The sequence below is a fragment of the Phyllobates terribilis genome, unplaced genomic scaffold (genome assembly GCF_046119375.1).
Source record: "Phyllobates terribilis strain yellow unplaced genomic scaffold, ASM4611937v1 Scaffold_8__6_contigs__length_399053987, whole genome shotgun sequence".
Lineage (NCBI taxonomy): Eukaryota > Metazoa > Chordata > Amphibia > Anura > Dendrobatidae > Phyllobates > Phyllobates terribilis.
Window position 1 is genome coordinate 153,146,536 of NW_027362768.1, and position 19,304 is coordinate 153,165,839.

The 19,304-nt window shown below is 44.0% G+C and overlaps 1 protein-coding gene across 3 annotated transcripts in view; it reads left to right on the top strand.

The window, feature by feature from the left end:
* TRABD2B (TraB domain containing 2B) overlaps positions 1–19,304 on the top strand; it is a 408,394-nt gene that overhangs the window by 146,799 nt on the left and 242,291 nt on the right. For 2 of the 3 annotated variants that reach the window (XM_073643517.1, XM_073643519.1), the window contains exon 3: positions 451–597. The exons of the other annotated variant lie outside the window; for it this stretch is intronic. In XM_073643517.1, the coding sequence (XP_073499618.1) occupies positions 451–597 (147 nt within the window). The remainder of the gene's footprint in view (positions 1–450; positions 598–19,304) is intronic. 3 annotated transcript variants of the gene reach the window in all.

The window sequence follows — 19,304 nt, forward strand, 5'->3', positions numbered from 1 at the left end:
ATCCTTTCAGCATGGGCAATGGGTGTCAGACCTTATGTGAAGATCCCTTCAGCACGGGCCATGGGTGTCAGACCTTATGTGAAGATCCCTTCAGCATGGGCCGTGGGTGTCAGACCTTATGTGAAGATCCCTTCAGCACGGGCAATGGGTGTCAGACCTTATGTGAAGATCCCTTCAGCATGGGCAATGGGTGTCAGACCTTATGTGAAGACCCCTTCAGCATGGGCCGTGGGTGTCAGACTTTATGTAAAGATCCCTTCGGCACGGGCCATGGGTGTGATTCCACAAGCTTCACACCCCGAAGGCAAGTCATGGTGATAAACCTGATGGGAGCTCTAAGGGTTTTAACTAATCTTTTAATCACTTGAATCTCCAAGATATGATTTTATTTATGTGTATTTTACATATTTTATGAACATGACCAACATTGTTTTATTGTTCCATTACCAGGTTTTATTTGCTTTGAACCAGACATTGCTGCAACATGAAAGTCTACGGGCAGGAAGCTTTCAAGCCCCCTACACGACTGAAGATCTCATAAAACATTACAACTGTGGAGACCTCAACTCTGTCATCTTCAACCACGATTCTTCACAGGTTTGTGCTCATTAAATATCTGGGAAATGATTTTCTTCTAGGAAAATTTATGATAGGTCAATAAATTACTGGGCAAATACTTTTCAGTCGGAATCAGTACAGACGAGGTGCTGCTCTACTGGTTGACATTCTTATCACTCTGAGCAATCCAGAAATTAGGCAGTGGCTACTGAATAGTCTTGGTGCCCCCAAGTGAGGAATAATGATGTCACCAAATGAATGACGTCACCCGACTGAGTGGAGTCGAACTTAATCATCTTCAGATGGAGATACACTGCTGGGCTCCATTGTCTGCATGGAGCATAAGAGAGTCTGTTAGCTCCAACAGAGTCAAGGCCTCTAGAAACTAGTCCATAACAAAATTAATAATATGTTAATATAATGCATGCACAATATAACTTATTATATGCACAATCAGTCTAAAGGTCCAATTCATTATTGCATTTGCCCTTTTTTTTGTCTCGCTTTTGCTGTTCGCTTGTTTTTCACTTGCACCTTATTCTTCTTTTAATTTGTACTCTTTTATTTAACTCTATTTTATATGTATTTGCCTGTTGTTGTTTTTTTTTAATGTTAGTTATCATGGCCAGGGTTTGGAGTTTGCACTCTAGTCTCCACCCCCTGCAGTGATTTAATGTACACCTGAATTTTTGGCGCAAGTTTTGCGAAATTTTTGCAGAACATTTGACTTTTTGCAATAAAAAGTTGTAAAAAAAAGAAAACTTTTAAAGGCCCAAATAAAGAGCATCTTTTATTTTACACAAAATTCATGAACCGCGTGCAGCATGTTTTAAAAAAATTGACGCAAAAAACACCAATGAAGAAGGCAAGCCAAAAGAAGAAAAGTGACTTAAAAAAAAAATACACAAAACATGAATTGGCATCTTAGTCCTGATGAAGAGCATATTCATGGAGAATTAAAAAAGAGATTAGGTAAAGATGAGACAACCCCTTCCAGCAGGAGAAGACAAAAACAGTAGAGACCCCTGCCCAAGAGCAGAATATGGGCCCTTGCAGTACAATAGCTCATCATAATGCACAATTCCACCTGTTTTGTAGGTTGTTGTGGCCCCCTTATGTCTTGGGCCCACAGGTTGCACCAATGGTATGTCCTTCCCTGAATTATATCTGATATTACAGGCTAGCCCTATTAATTTGACATCCTGTTAAAGGGGTGTCCCAATCCCCACTGTAGACCACTAAGATATGCCGTCACTTTGTGAGTGGTGCAGGTCCAACCTAGAGGACCTCCACTGAATCTGAGAATCTGCAATGCACAGTACTGAAGTCCCTACATTCTCTGGATCAGTGGGGGGTACCAGAATATGGACCCCCATGATAATACATCATGTCTTAATGTGAATAACTCGTCCCAATCAGACACTAATAAGTCTTTGCTAGTATCTGAATGGCACGTCTTGTTAAAACTAGTATCCTATCTCCAAAACCCTCCATAACTAGTCAGATTTGGGATTTAGTGGTCTGAGACCCCAAATATAAACTTCATAGTGGCCATGTTAGCGGTCACTCATTTTTTCTTGTAACTTAGAAACAGATGAATAGAATTTTTTTAGCGGGGATTTTTCCCATATATTTACCAGTCCTCTTCTTCTGACTATACACCCGTCCCTTGTATGCCGCCTTCTACCATGGTTAGGTTACATTAGTCTGACATGAGTAACCTCTGCTCACGACTTGCTCTACCTTCCCCCTTTATGCCCTTACAACACAGTTGCTCCACACGTGGATCTCATTTGCCCAGGGAAATAATGGGATTACAGCGCTGTCCCTCTGGTTGGCCCTTGTGAGCGCCAGGATTTTTGATTTGTCTGAAAAGATTTGGAAGGAATGTGCAGCAACAAAGCCCAATTATATGGACTTCCCGAGTCTTTGCACATAAGTCCTCTCATCATAACGAAAGGCTTAAGAGCAATTCTTAGTTTATATTCAAAGAGAAACCCAGCGCATGGCCCGGTAGTCTAATGATTATCGAAATAAGTCGCTGCACTAACACACTCTCTACATCTAAGCCTTCTGAGGCATTCGCCACTCAGTGGCTTACTGCACATTACCCAATATAAAGAAGCCTTAAACGGGATGTCCACGCAATATTCTACTGCCATTCCACCATCTAACTTTAAGTTATACAGTGTCAAAGCAAAATTGTGTTATTCTAAATTGAATTGGCCAAACTTATGACTCAGACCAATGGTCATCATTATGATGCAAAGCTACAACTCCTGGCATCCTGGAGAGCCACAGTTTGGCAACCACTGGTTGAAGGGTATTGTCCACTGCAGGACAACCTCTTATTAATGGTCTCACCGTGGTGGAAAAAAAAATTGATACTCACCTCTTGGGTTGGTGTTGTTTCCTCTAAACTCACTGCTGCTTCTGCCACCAGTTTCCGATGGCGGCGTCCAGTGAGGGCTGTAGAGCAGCAAAAGTTCAGGAGGTATCAGTTTTTATTTCTGTTGGTCAATGGGTTGTCCAGTAGTTGACAACTACTTAAGCAATACATCCTCTCCACCTGGTGCAGTTCTCAATATATACTTATCATTGGATATAATATGACCCTTTTGGTCCATTTTTATGTTCTGGATGGCACCCAATATTACTGGGGTCATAACTAAAGGACGCTGCTATGGAAGTCATATTAATTATTAGCTAGCTTTTCCAGAAACAACATATTACGTTATATGGCCACATTACGGTATGTTGTAAACATAAAATATGTGAAGTCAGAATAAACCCAACCCTGATGTTGCCACCTCTGTAGATCAAGTTAATGAAGGAGAAGAAGTGATCAGCTCAGCTCTTCTCCGAGACTAAAAACAAGCTCATAGACTTTCTAGTGATCCCGTCTACTGTCTCGAAGGAGAGTAGCTCTCAGCTGAGCATTTCTGCTCCTTTCAGTGATGGGTGGGAGTCTCAACACTCTGTCTCTACATGTCAAAAGTTTTTGGAAAGTGCTGTTTCATCCTCAACTGGAGGAGAATTTAGAAAAATGCTTCCATATCTGTTGTTATATTTATTCCGGTAACTTCCTGTCTGTGACCAGTGACCTTAGGATAGTCTTGTAGCCAGCCTGAGGCTACAATCTGACGTGGTGATAAATGGCTGGTCTGTTTTCCTGACTGACAGTCTCAAATGACCTTGTGTTACTCTTTCGTTGACTCATTCATTTTGTAGAACAAGATTGAAATCGACGATGGTGTTATTCATTGTAATGCCGTGTCTTATAGATATTATGGCAATTGCAGAACTACCATCATCTGGGTCTGGCGGGAAGAAGGATATTTTTTTACATTCTTGGACCCTACATGGGTGCGGATAAGACAGGTTAAGGATGTAACTTTCTCATAAGAGCTATTATTCCTCTTTAAGTCATTAAATTCTGTCTTGCCAAAAAGGTTTTACCTAGAATAGTGGTTATATTTGATGGTTTGTTATATTATTGCATTCAATGACATTCCTTCAAGGGTTGGCCCACTTTTTACGGTTATTTTTGGATTGAATGGTCTGCTGAATATTTCCTGATCAGATGTGCCAATGGTGACCCCATGGTGACCCTCATGAGACCCAAGAAATTAGTTTTAATCTGCCGAAGAGCAGCAAATGTTCAGTTCCCTTCAGCGCCCCCACAGGGCAAAGTAAAGCATTACATTGCTCCCATTAATTCCAGTGGCTTATGCTTCTACTGTACAAATTGATGGCATACAAAACTTAGGTGAAAAAAAGAGACTCTTTTTGTAGCTATTCTTCATTTTGGATATTTGAAGGGGTTGTCTGGGGCTATTCATTTCAACATTATGGGATAGTGACTTTACATCTGACTATAATTCCTGCTTTTAAATTAATATTATAGGGCTCTCATTGAATCTAATAGGCAACCATGTAATGCAGAGTCACGATCCTTTTAGGAGATATTCTTCTGATTAATAGAAATAGGTTACATTTTTGAACCCTTTCCCTATTTATTTCCTAAAGTCTTATCAGATCATATAAAAAGTCATTAAAATAAAAGAGTACACTCCTTTTAAAGCGGTTGGTTGTTCAGTCAAACAAAATTAAACATAATAATAATAATAATAATAATACCTACTGTAAATGTGTAAAGAATAGTACTATTAATATGTTTCTATTATAACAGCTGCCTCAATCTTTAGCTATTTCTTCCAATCCCTGGTTTGGCTGCTCCAGGTCTAGCCTTGTCTGTGTCTACAAGGGACCAGTGCAAAATGAAAAGGCTGCTGATTGGCTCTTTCAGATAATTTGACCTCTTGTCTGTCTATTCATTGGTTGTGACAGGAAGGGGGCTGTCTTAGCTAGTCACGTTTGGTTAACCAGACCCCTTCAAACACAGCACTGGTCAAGTGCCCAACACACTATCCAGTACAAGCTAGAGGTTTGTTGCCTGAACTCAAGACTGGAGGAGATAGCAAAAGATTGGATACTTGGATAGCCGAAGCATTAGGAATGAGAAAAAAGATTCAGACTACCTTGGTCCAGTGTTCATTTCTGCTTTGGAAATCCTTTTTGTCATATTTCACAACTTGAGAATTATACAGTATTGTATTATGATTGTAGTATTATAGTTATGCTTCTATGCAATTAGGTTTGCCCCTTGTGAAGAATATTCAAGATATAATCCCATGTCAATCATTGTGCCCTGTTTGGTGGGGGATTATAGAGGTCTACAATGTACAGCTGTAACCGGACACTTTTGCAGCTAAAGAAGAAGGGAGGGGGCTGAGGGACAGTGAGTGACAAAACCCCCACCTTCTGCTGTGGAGCTGCCACAGGAAGACCCCCTGTGTACCCCAGCCATGCGGCACGTCCTTTGTGTCAGACAAGTATAATTCAATACCGAGTTATGGGAATACGATACATCCCAGCGGTACACCAAATAGATTTTTGGACTCACACGAACAGGAGGAATGTCACCCTAGCTCCCAGCACAGTATAGCATGTAGGGATGAGGAGATACACGGCACAGCCTTTCGGCAGCCCCTATGGCCACTGTGTTTGGCCTCTCCGCGTAGCAGGGGTCTGGCTAGATCCGATGCGGGAATTATATTTAATAGGAACTGGTGGCAGCTCTACCAGGCTGACAAGGTTCTGATTCACTGGGGCTAGTGAAGGTGCCTCTCAGCCTGTCAGGGGTGTGAGCAAGTCTGGTGCCACATCAGTGACTGAGTGAGCCACCTCTTCTCACTCTCGGTGCCTTCCTGTACTCGTGTGGACAGGGGGTGTCCATGTAGAACTGTACCAATCTAACGTTACATGTCCCCGAGGGGATGTGGAATGTCACGTTGGTGCAAAGGGCAGATCCATATCACGTGATCTCTCTGACATAATTGTGACGTCAGGCGGGTGGCGAGGTGTGGATTCATCACAAGTGGTGGTGGCGGTGGGATTCTGTGGGATCTCTCTGGTGCCATTCTTCACAAGTGGTGGCAGCGGTGAGATTCTGTGGGATCCCTCTGCTGCCATTCGTCACAAGTGGCGGCAGTGGTGGGATAATGCGGGATCTCTCTGGTGCCATTCTTCACACCCCTTTTAGAAGTTTGTCCTGTCCTTCTCCCTGTAGTCCAACTCTGATGTATGTAAAGTACAGACCAAAAGTTTGGACACACCTTCTCATTTAAAGATTTTTCTGTATTTTCATGACTATGAAAATTGTACTTTAACACTGAAGGCATCAAAAGTATGAATTAACACATGTGAAATTTTATACTTAACAAAAAGTGTGAAACAACTGAAAATATGTCTTATATTCTTGGTTCTTCAAAGTAGCCACCTTTTGCTTTGATGTCTGCTTTGCACACTCTTGGCATTCTCTTGAAGAGCTTCAAGAGGTAGTCACCGGAAATGGTTTTCACTTCACAGGTGTGCCCTGTCAGGTTTAATAAGTGGGATTTTTTGCCTTATAAATGGGGTTGGGACCATCAGTTGTGTTGTGCAGAAGTCAGGTTGATACACAGCTGATAGTCCTACTGAATAGACTGTTAGAAGTCGTATTATGGCAAGAAAAAGCAGCTAAGTAAAGAAAAACGAGTGGCCATCATTACTTTAAGAAATGAAGGTCAGTCAGTCCGAAAAATTGGGCAAACTTTGAAAGTGTCCCCAAGTGCAGTTGCAAAAACCATCAAGCGCTACAAAGAAACCGGCTCACATGAGGACCACCCCAGGAAAGGAAGACCAAGAGTCACCTCTGCTTCTGAGGATAAGTTTATCCGAGTCACCAGCCTCAGAAATAGCAGGTTAACAGCAGCTCAGATTAGAGACCAGGTCAATGCCACACAGAGTTCTAGCAGCAGACACATCTCTACAACAACTGTTAAGAGGAGACTTTGTGCAGCAGGCCTTCATGGTAAAATAGCTGCTAGGAAACCACTGCTAAGGACAGGCAACAAGCAGAATAGACTTGTTTGAGCTAAAGAACACAAGGAATGGACATTAGACCAGTGGAAATCTGTGCTTTGGTCTGATGAGTCCAAATTTGAGATATTTGGTTCCAACCACCGTGTCTTTGTGCGATGCAGAAAACTGAACGGATGGACTCTACATGCCTGGTTCCCACAGTGAAGCATGGAGGAGGAGGTGTGATGGTGTGGTGGTGCTTTGCTGGTAACACTGTTGGGGATTTATTCAAAATTGAAGGCATACTGAACCAGCATGGCTACCACAGCATCTTGCAGCGGCATGCTATTCCATCCGGTTTGCGTTTAGTTGGACCATCATTTATTTTTCAACAGGACAATGACCCCAAACACAGCTCCAGGCTGTGTAAGGGCTATTTGACCATGAAGGAGAGTGATGGGGTGCTACGCCAGATGACCTGGCCTCCACAGTCACCAGACCTGAACCCAATCGAGATGGTTTGGGGTGAGCTGGACTGCAGAGTGAAGGCAAAAGGGCCAACAAGTGCTAAGCATCTCTGGGAACTCCTTCAAGATTGTTGGAAGACCATTTCCGGTGACTACCTCTTGAAGCTCATCAAGAGAATGCCAAGAGTGTGCAAAGCAGTCATCAAAGCAAAAGTTGGCTACTTTGAAGAACCTAGATTATAAGACATATTTTCAGTTGTTTCACACTTTTTTGTTAAGTATATAATTCCACATGTGTTAATTCATAGTTTTGATGCCTTCAGTGTGAATGTACAATTTTCATAGTCATGAAAATACAGAAGAATCTTTAAATGAGAAGGTATGTCCAAACTTTTGGTCTGTACTGTAACTCCTCCCTTCTTCCCCAGTTAGTGTTTGTCTGCCATTATTCAAAGTGCCTCTCTGTACATCCCTGGTTCAGAATTGTCTTTCTACCTACTGCAATTCTTGCAGCTACTGCTGTTACTGTTGTGCATAATACTAGAATTCAGACTGAGAATAAACTTCTGCAGTCGAGTTGAAGCCTCTGCAGTCGAGTTGAAGCTATCTGACGAAGTTCTTGGTGTGAGTACTGGTTCTATACAGACATCCATAGAAACGGTGCCTCAAGAGCTCCACACTTGCAGCTAAGTTATGGATCCAGAATACTTTGTACAGCACCCTGGTCACCTCTGGCACTTAATAGGCCACCGTGACGTCATGACATGTGTCTTGTCGTAATGTCATGATTTGTATTGCTGTGCTACACACGTCATGCCAACATGGGGGCCTAGTAAATGAGAGATGTGCCCACGATGCCAGACAAACACCTGTAGAAGTTAACACACCCTGATCTGGCTGCCAGAGTAGTTCGAATTTTTTTTTTTGCTCATCTCTATAATTAGTATTTGTTATCATTTATGTTACGGACATTTAAGACTAATTTTGTTTAAGTGGACAACTCCTTTAAGAAATAACTGATAGCAGAAAACAACTTCCTTTTCTGCTTTTGAGAACATTGAGACATCACATCGTGTGTCTTGTCGCTGTGGCATGACTTCCATTGCGGTGCTACATACATCGAAACGTCTTGGCGTGATGCACATCATGACATTGTGACAAAATTCATGTCATGGCTTCATGGCCACCTAGTAAGTGGGAGAAGCACCCAGGATGCCGGACAAACAATTCCCACTGCAGAAGTGAACAATACCCTGATCTGGCTGCCAGTGAGGATTTAGCTGGACAAGGTCCAGGGTAGTTGGAATCTTTTTGCTCTTTTCTATAATTATTAATATGTTTAATTTATTATTTTACTCACATTTAAGTCTATTTTTTTAGCTAGACAACCACTTTAATAAACAGCTGATAACACAAAAAAATATTAAAAATATTACTAGAAATGAGTAATTTAGTATTCGTAATAATTGTTGAACTATGGCAGTAGATATCATCACAAAGATCATTTTCATGAAATACGATTACAAAAAATGTAAAAAAAAAAAAAAAAAAAAGGAATACACTAATCATGGTCGAATCTCCCATCAAATATGTTGTAATCTCCGGTGATAAAAGTGTCACGGTTTGTCTAAGAAGCTCTCTGACTCTTAAGACAACTTAAAGTGAAAGCAGAATTTTGGAATTTGAGACGCAGATGTTCTGGGCCGGGCTGAGACAATACCATGATCCTCTGTAAATGAAAAACAAAATGAGAATCAGATGGTCAAGACCCGATGGTGATAAAGAGATAGAATGAGACAACCACAGTCCATTTATTAAAGATGGATGATAGCCTTGTAGGGAAAAAAAGATCATCTTGTCATCATGTATGGTCTTCTGTCACTTTGTAGGAAAATTAAAGCAGGGCTGGAACAAGGGTTAAGCAAGAATGGCAGTTCCATCTAGTTTAAGAAAGCAGAAATGGCAGTGATACCATTTGAGTTGTAACTTGAAGTTTCTTGTTCCATATGTAAAGTCTTTAAAGGGAATCAATAAGCAGTTTTTTTTGCTATTTTATCGGAGGGCAGCATGATGTAGGGGCTGATACCTTGATTTCAGCGATTTGTCACTTACTAGGCTGTGTTTTGCTGTTTCAATAAAATCAGTGTTTTATCAGCTGGAGATTATCATTACAGGAATAGGTGTCTCGGGCCTCCTAGTCTAACCGCACCCCCACTACTGATTAGCAGTTTTCTGTGAATATACAGTAAGCTGCCAATCAGTGGTGTGGGTGGGGTTATACACAGCCAATCAGTAGTGTGGGTAGGTTATACACAGCTCAGCATTCCGAGCTCTGCTATACCGGCAGCAGAGAAAACTGCAATTCTATCACAACTCCTGCACCCAGTAAGCTAAGTGATACATCACTGGAATCGGTATCTCTGTCCCTACATAATCCTGCTGTCAGATTACATTGCAAAAGCCTGCTGACAGATTCCCTTTAATAGGAAATCACCTACCATGTGTAATTTATAATTCTAGTGTTTTCTTATGTGACAGAGCAGCCATTGGCTCTCCTCAGGTTCCAGGTTCAATTGCAACTTCTACCTCTGCACCCTGTAAAGCTACTTCCGTGGTATTGTATGTAAACCCTACAAGCGATGTACAACAAGTAAAACAATTTAAAATATAATTTTTATTAGAAATATCTAAAATAAGATACACAGGAGAATGAGATCAAAGAAATATATCACACATACCGGTATATGGACATCAAAAAATGGATTTCTATTGGAAAAAGCAGTCCCATCACCTCGTGCTAGTCAATTCTTCCAAAATTTGAGTGCGAAGGATCCTGCCGGCTACACAGGTGGTTAACAAAATGGTCCAACTACTTTCTTGAAAAATACCAATGGCCTATAATCAAGCCCTGTAATCCCCGCTGACTGTAGAGGCAGAAGTTACAGCACCCTCCATTTTCATGTTACCGATTAACATGTCCTTAAACAACAACATACATTTCTGGGCAAGTCAGTCCACATGCCTGCACGAAAATCTGTGCCACATGTGTAACCACTTTACAACAAATTGGAACACAGTGGGCGTTTAATTTATTAAATGCATTATAATAGGCAGCAGTATCACAGACTGTCCCATTTATTATTTGGAGAAATATTAGCACAGAGTTGAGGAATCTTTTAGAAAAATACCCAGAATTTCATCATTCGAAATAAATCCAGTCTTTGTATAAAGCTTTGTTCTTTATGTGTCTCATTAGTAAATTCTCTTTTATATACTTCATTGAGAAGGAGTTCTTGAGCAAAATGTGTTTTTGCCTTAAAACAGATTAAAATGAATTATTCTTAAAAGAGGAGTCTAGATTTTTCAATCTCTTTGATAGATGCACCACCAGTGGAGATGAGTAAATTAATTTGCAGGATCCTGGTTCTAGCGGCCAGGTCACTATTCCATGGCGGTTGGATAGGAGCCCTGTGAGCCCTCAACCACCTGACGGTATCCCCAACTCCTCTTTTGATTAGCTGTTCTTCTGCGACTTTCTGTGTCCATCATACTGCAATGATGACATTGTGCCAGGCCGGCTAATCAAAAGAGGAGTCTGGAATATCATCAAGTAGGAGGAGGTTTTTAGGGTTCCCATCCAGCAGCCATGGACTGATCTGGCCACTGAAACCAATGTCCTGCGGATTGATTAAAATTAATTATTCTTAAAAGAGTAGTCTAGTTTTTTCAATCTCTTTGATAGATGCACCACCAGTGGAGATGAGTAAATACATTTTCAGGATCCTGGTTCTAGCGGTTAGGTCAGTATTCCATGGCGGTTGGATGGAAGGCTTGTGAGCCATCACCTACCTGACGATATCCCCAGCTCCTCTTTTGATTAGCTGTCCTTCTGTGACTTTCTGTGTCCATCATATTGCAATGATGACATTGTGCCAGGCCGGCTAATCAAAATAGGAGTCGGGTAGGAGGTGGTTTGTAGGGTTTCCATCCAGCAGCCATGGACTGATCTGGCCACTGAAATCAGGGTCAACCAGGGTCCTTCGGATTCATTGGCTCATCTCTAGCCACCAGTTGATAAACTAATCTGCTTTAATCTATGAATCAAGAATCTTATAAAAATGCCCTTTGAGATCAGTGGGCTGTCTATGGTCCTCCTGGGTGAGAAGCTTTCTTTTTCAATGTTGTTTGTTCTTTCTCATATATCAAGAATGAATGGGAAAACCCGTAATCTTACTTTCCCCTTGACAGAATAAAGGGCTTTCTCACCCTAGACAATAAGAGGTTTAACCTAACAGCCACCCACCTATTAAGAAAAAGGGGGTCTCCTGACATCAGTTTCACCTAGAGATGTATTTTCAGGAGATTGAAGAAAGAGTATCTGTTTCAGTAACTACCTAAGCCTTATCTGGGTGAACATAAGTTAAGGGCCCCTGGTTGTTCCCAAGTTTGGCCTCCATTAGAAATGTATGTCACTTTCTGTTGATATACCAAACATTTATCCATTGGATGGTGATGGAAGTATGTTCACCGAGATTCCAACCTCTTGGACTCCCACTCATCACAAGAACCAGGGTGCTGTATGTAATGGTAGTGTGCATATGTGATCATTGTTCCATTCAGTGTGCATAGGAGGCATGACCATGTCTGCAATAATGAATGGAGCGGTGGTCTTGCATTCACTCTTTTCACACAGATAACAGTAGATCCACATTCTCGGGATTGGTGTGGTCCCACAGGTCTCGACCACCAGTGTTCATACATTTATCACCTATCCAACCGACTCTTTAAACATGCACTCCCATCAAAGTTTTTATGCTCTTAATATATTGCAGTCATCATATTATATAGAACTGTGTACTTACAATTGCTCATTTTGCCTTTCTACTCAGTTAATTCGACTTTTTTCCATTAGGTCTATGACAACACGTGATTAAGAACAGACCAGCTGAAGTTTTCTATTCTCTATATAGAAACAGAAAGTCTCTTTTCCCTGCATGAGTCATCATTAGAACTACAATTCTACCTCATTGAAATATCCCTTTCAGCCCACCTCCACCTCCTTTTCAACTCCTGACCTAGCTGCTCCTTCCCCTCTTTCTTTTATCTCTCTTCCTTGTTTCTTTTTGTCAGTGACATAGGATTGTAGATCTAATGATTACTCATCCATGGAAAAAAGACTTCCTGCTTCTACATGGAGCTTAGAAGGATTCAGCTCGTCTATTTTTAATCACGTGATGTCATAGACCTAATGGAAAAGAGAAGAATTAGCTGGGTAGAAAGGCAATATGAGAAATTGTAAGTACACAGTGCTATATAATATGATGACTGCAATATATTAAGAGGATAAAAAATAAAAGTTAAAACAAATTCTGGTTGCTGGTACTGTAGCATGCTGCAGAGTTTAGGCTTGGAAAATCTGCACCAAATACACATCGTGTGAACATGGCCTTTAAATCTGTTTCTTAGCAATTTTTGGCCATTTATTTTTTTTTAACAATCGAGAACTAAATTTCAAATTAAATCAAGATGAAAGACAAAAAAAATTATTTTTGGACTATAACCAAGCTGTCTGAAGGAGAAATCTTTATGGTATGCAGAAATGGTTATGGATATTGTACTAATCCTTTGGTGAAATCCTTTAAAAATGCATTTGAGTGATAAAACGGGTTTGATTTGGAAGGAAATGGGTTTTTTTTCTGTCTCCATAAAAAGATGCAGAGACCTGGGCTTCATGATCTAAGATGTTGTCTGTCAGTTATGAGATAAAAAACATGGGAGAATATCTGATAACGACAACAGAAGAGCTGCCGAGGTATTTTATATGTGGATAAATTGTAGGACATATGCAATGAAAGAAAAATATATGAAGATAAAAATACAGCTGGATCTTACTTGGGTCAGGTCCATCTGTGTGTAACATATTGGTTTTATTTGGTATAAAGGGAGTTATGTATTTGGTAGGCTCTGAACATTAGAGATCATGATCCTTAATGGGATCTGTAATGGAGAATGTAGCATCATTTCCCATCTGATACACATATGATGACAATGTTTCTTTAGGTAGAAATGTACTTATAAGCCTTTCCATCCAAATAATAAAACTTACATATGCTCATAAATGATTGTCTGGAGAATATTTCATTATAACAGCAGATTGTGCCCAGTGGCAACCATAGACATCCATTTTGGGAGTTATGGAAATATATCTTTGGTCAATGGGTCATCCATCTGAATACTTATAGATGTATTCTTTCTCTTTGTTTATATAAATATCTCGGTTTTTATTGTATGAACCTCAAAATCAGGGTTGGACTGGCCAACCAGAGAACCGGAGAATCCTCCGGTGGGCCCTAGCTTCTCCTTTAGGAGAGTTTATGTGCAAAATTTGCAGCTGCTATGGAGCCCTTGAGTGGGGGGAAAACCTGGCTCCACCATCTGGAGTTCAACAGTATCTGAACAATTACATGAGAACCGATCGAATCAGCAAGCAGAGACGAATCCTAACATTGTGTATTTTATGGCAACACCACTTGATAAAGTGCTCGATAAAAATTAGTCTAGGTCTGAAAAAACACTTTAATGATAATTAGTGTTGAGTGATACCTTCCGATATCGAGAAATATCGGATCGGATTGTATCGGACCGATACCCAAAAAATATCGGATATCGCCGATTCTGATACCAGAAACCAATGCAAGTCAATGGGACACAAATATCGGAATGAAAATAAACCCTTTCTTTCCTTGTAGGTTAATTCTACATGAAGGAAAACAACTAAGAATAATGTAGAATGTATTGGGGGAGGTGGGGGAGACAATAAAGGCATAGAGGTTTAGCCCAATCAAATGGAATAGCAGGAATTAATATTTTTTTAAGACGTTCTGAGTTACGGAAATATTGACTATGTTAAGTTTTTTTTATATTTTGTCAGATATTTATGTTTCACTACTTCCATGCTCTTCACCTTCTTTTTTACTTCTCCCACACTTTCTCCTTCATCATCCTCAGCATCAGCATCTTTTTCATCAACTTCTTCTTCACCTTCTTCATCTTCTTCTTCTTCACCTTCTTCGTATTATTCTTTTTTTTTACATTCTTCATATTCTTCTTATTCAACTATTATTCTTCTTCATATTCTACTTCTTCATCTTCTTCATATTCTTCTTCTTCATCATATTCTTATTTGTGACAGGCATTCCTGTAGTTGTTATCTATAAAAGTTTGAACATTACACCTTTCGTTCTGCTCGTCACAAAAGATTTACAACAGGATTTGTCCGCGTTCAGTTTGGCCTGCAGCAGCAGGTCTTTTCCAGGGGCACCACGAGGAGGAACGGACTCACCCCCATACACTGCTTAGTCTTCTTCTGCTTATAATTTAGATAATATCTTTTGCTCTGATTTTTAGTCTTATGCTTAATGTTCTTCCGCTTTTTGTTCTGCAGCTTCTTGTACTTCTGCTTCTTGGTTTTCTGTCTCTTGTTCTTCTGTATCTTGGTGGTTGTCTTCTTGTTCTTTGTCCTCTTGGTCATCTTCTTCAGGGTCATCTTCTTGGTCTTCTTTGGGGTGGTCTTCAGGGTCGTCATCTTCGGGGTCGTCGTCTTCGGGGTCGTCGTCTTCGGGGTCCTCGTCTTCTTCGGGGTGGTCTTCAGGGTCCTCGTCTTCAGGGCCGTCGTCTTCGAGGTCCTCGTCTTCTTCGGGGTGGTCTTCAGGGTCGTTGTCTTCAGGGTCGTCGTCTTCGGGGTCCTCGTCTTCTTCGGGGTGGTCTTCAGGGTCGTTGTCTTCAGGGTCGTCGTCTTCGGGGTCCTCGTCTTCTTCGGGGTGGTCTTCAGGGTCCTCGTCTTCAGGGTCGTCGTCTTCGGGGTCCTCGTCTTCTTCGGGGTGGTCTTCAGGGTCCTCGTCTTCAGGGTCGTCATCTTCGGGGTCCTCGTCTTCTTCGGGGTGGTCGTCTTCGGGGTCCTCGTCTTCAGGGTGGTCGTCTTCGGGGTCCTCGTCTTCTTAGGGGTGGTCTTCAGGGCCCTCGTCTTCAGGGTCCTCGTCCTCGGGGTCCTCTTCTTCGGGGTCCTCGTCTTCTTCAGGGTAGTCTTCAGGGTCCTCGTCAGGGAGATCCAGAGTGATTACCAAGAACCATTTCAAAAAGCTTGAACTTGGAAATGTAGCAGAAGGTACAAGAAGGCTGAGGAACTGCCGAGAACCAGCTGACGGTACTGGAAGCCGGATGGGTAGCAGAAGGTACTGGAACTCGGTTACTAAGCAGGAGGTACCTGTGCCAGAAAGCACTACCAAGAACCAGCAGACGTTGATGGAACTTGGATACTGAGAAGGAGGCACCTAAGTCAAAGACACTGCCGAGAACCAGCTGACGGTAATGGAACTCGGATGGGTAGCAGAAGGTACAAGAGCCAATGGAACTACCGAGGACCAGCTGACGGTTCTGGAACTCGGTTACTAAGTAGGAGGTACCTGTGCCAGAAAGCACTACCAAGGACTAGCAGACGTTGGTGGAACTTGGATACCGAGAAGGAGGCACCTAAGCCAAAGGCACTGCCGAGAACCAGCTGACGGTACTGGAACCCGGATGGGTAGCAGAAGGTACAAGAGCCAATGGAACTACCGAGGACCAGCTGACGGTACAGGAACTCGGTTACTAAGCAGGAGGTACCTGTGCCAGAAAGTACTACCAAGGACCAGCAGACGTTGGTGGAACTTGGATACCGAGAAGGAGGCACCTAAGCCAAAGGCACTGCCGAGGACCAGCTGATGGTACTGGAACTCGGATGGGTAACAGAAGGTACCCATGAAAAAAAAAGTTGCAAAGCCGCGAGCCGGCCGCAGTTACCGAAACCCACAGTCCTGCAGGGGGTGCTTGTCCTATTGGCACTATGGAACCAGCCTTCATTGCCAGATCCCGCAGCCCACATAGGAGTCACATAAACTGCAGGCACCATAGAGTCGGCTAACCTGACCGCAACACGAAAAGACAACGCATTGGAGGCAAAGTGTCGTTGACACTACCCGGAAACAGCTGGCGTGCTGGAACCAGGCTGGGCAGGAGGGAGTACCCATGCCAAAGACACTGCCGAGAACCAGCTGACGGTACTGGAACTCGGATGGGTAGCAAAAGGTGCAAGAGCCAATGGAACTACCGAGGACCAGCTGACGGTACTGGATCTCGGTTACTAAGCAGGAGGTACCTGTGCCAGAAAGCACTACCAAGGACCAGCAGACGTTGGTGGAACTTGGATACCGAGAAGGAGGCACCTAAGCCAAAGGCACTGCCGAGAACCAGCTGACGGTACTGGAACTTGGATGGGTAACAGAAGGTACCCATGAAAAAAAAAGTTGCAAGGCCGCGAGCCGGCCGCAGTTACCGAAACCCACAGTCCAACAGGGGGTGCTTGTCCTATTGGCACTATGGAACCAGCCTTCATTGCCAGATCCCGCAGCCCACATGTAACGGGTCTGGGAGGCGGAACCTCTGAGCTACTATACAAGGGGGCGGTCCTTGTAAGGGAGCGGGTGGCGACCAGGGTAGACGGGCAGGCAGTCACAGCAGGTGACTGGGACAGTCTCTGAATGAACGGACAGGAGGTCACGGCAAGTGACCGGGGCAGTCTCTGGATGAACGGGCAGGAGGTCACGGCAAGTGACCGGGGCAGTCTCTGGATGAACGGGCAGGAGGTCACGGCAAGTGACCGGGGCAGTCTCTGGATGAACGGGCAGGAGGTCACGGCAAGTGACCGGGGCAGTCTCTGGATGAACGGGCAGGAGGTCACGGCAAGTGACCGGGGCAGTCTCTGGGTAAAGGGTTGGTACGACCTGTGGCGGCTGATGGTAGACGTGAGCTCCCAGGTGAGCAGGCGAGAGTCTCTGGATAAACGGGTGGTCACAGCATGTGACGGCGGAGCCTCCAGGAAGACCAACAGACAGGCGGCAGATGAGCGCTCCCAGGTGAGCGGGCAGAAGTCTCTGGACAGGCGGGTGGTCACAGCACGTGATGGCAGAGCCTCCAGGTAGGCTAGCAGACAGGCAGCAGATGAGCGCTCCCAGGTGAGCGGACAGGAGTCACTGGACAGGCAGGTGGTCACAGCACGTGACGGCAGAGCCTCCAGGTAGGCTAGCAGGCAGGTAGCAGATGTGCGCTCCCAGGTGAGCGGGCAAGCTGGTCCATAGACAGACTGACAAGAGTTGGAAGGCAGACCGTCGGACCTCAGGCAAGCAGGCAGGTAGTTGATGTGCGCTCCCAGGTTAGCGGGCAAGCTGGTCCTTAGACAGACTGACAGGAGTAGTAAGGCAGACCGTCGGACCTCAGGCTAGCAGGCAGGTAGCAGGAATATCAGGCAGGAAACAGACAGCAAACTGGCAGGACTCTGGCAGGAATCAGGCAGGTAACTGGCAACGGGACCTGAGGGCTGAAGCAGAGTAGTGAACAGTGCAACAACATTGCTCGGGCACCTCCATTTTGGAGGAGGTGCCTTATATATGGTGAAGTCCTCCGGCCATTGGCCGGGGACTCCTTAGGACGGCGCGCGCGGCCCCTTTAAGAGGGAGGAAGCGCGCGCGCGCCCTAAGCACAGTGGCCGGGAAGGAGCGCGCGCTGCCCGCAGAGCGGGAGGAGGATGCCGGGCTCGGAGCAGAGAGGTGAGGGGAACAGCGTCCCTGCCTAGCAGAGGGCAGGGACGCCGACGCTACACCACATAGGAGTCACCTAAACTGCAGGCACCATAGAGTCGGCTAACCCAACTGGAACACGACAGGACAACGCATTGGAGGCAAAGTGTCGTTGACACTACCCGGAAACAGCTGGCGTGCTGGAACCAGGCTGGGCAGGAGGGAGTACCCATGCCAAAGACACTGCTGGGAAACAGATGGCAGTGCTGGAACCCAGGGTAAATACTAAAAACAGAGTGGAGCTAGAGGCCTAATTGGAGCAACTTTAAAATCAGTAGTAGACTAGTAGTGTGAATGTGGACAGAGCAGGAGAAATTGCAGTACACACAGTAGGGGAACAGCTGACGTTACTGAACCCCAATAACATGGCAGCAAGGGTTGACTGTGCAGACGGCACTTCTGAGCACCAACTGGCGGTGTTGGAGCTCAGGGATAATATTGAAAACAGAGGAGCCAGAGGTGTAATTGGAGCAACTTTAAAATCTGTAGTAGTGTGAATGTGGACAGAGCAGGAGAAATTGCCGTACGTACAGCAGGGGAACAGCTGACGTTACTGAACCCCATTAACACGGCAGCAAGTGTTGACTGTGCAGACGGCATTTCTGAGCGCCAACTGGCGGTGTTGGAGCTCAGGGATAATACTGAAAACAGAGGAGCCAGAGGTGTAATTGGAGCAAGTTTTAAATTAGTAGTAGTGTGAATGTGGACAGAGCAGGAGAAATTGCCGTACGCACAGCAGGGGAACAGCTGACGTTACTGAACCCCAATAACATGGCAGCAAGTGTTGACTGTGCAGACGGCACTTCTGAGCGCCAACTGGCGGTGTTGGAGCTCAGGGATAATACTGAAAACAGAGGAGCCAGAGGTGTAATTGGAGCAACTTTAAAATCTGTAGTAGTGTGAATGTGGACAGAGCAGGAGAAATTGCCGTACACACAGCAGGGGAACAGCTGACGTTACTGGACCCCAATAACACTGGAGCAAGCGTTGACTGTGCAGACGGCACTTCTGAGCAGCAACTAGCGGTGTTGGAGCCCAGGGTAAATACTAAAAACAGAGGAGCCAGAGGTGTAATTGGAGCAAGTTTTAAATTAGTAGTACAGTGGATTGGACAGAGCAGGAGAATTTGCCGGACACACAGCTGGGGATCAACTGACGTTACTGAACCCCAATAACACTGGAGCAAGCGTTGACTGTGCAGATG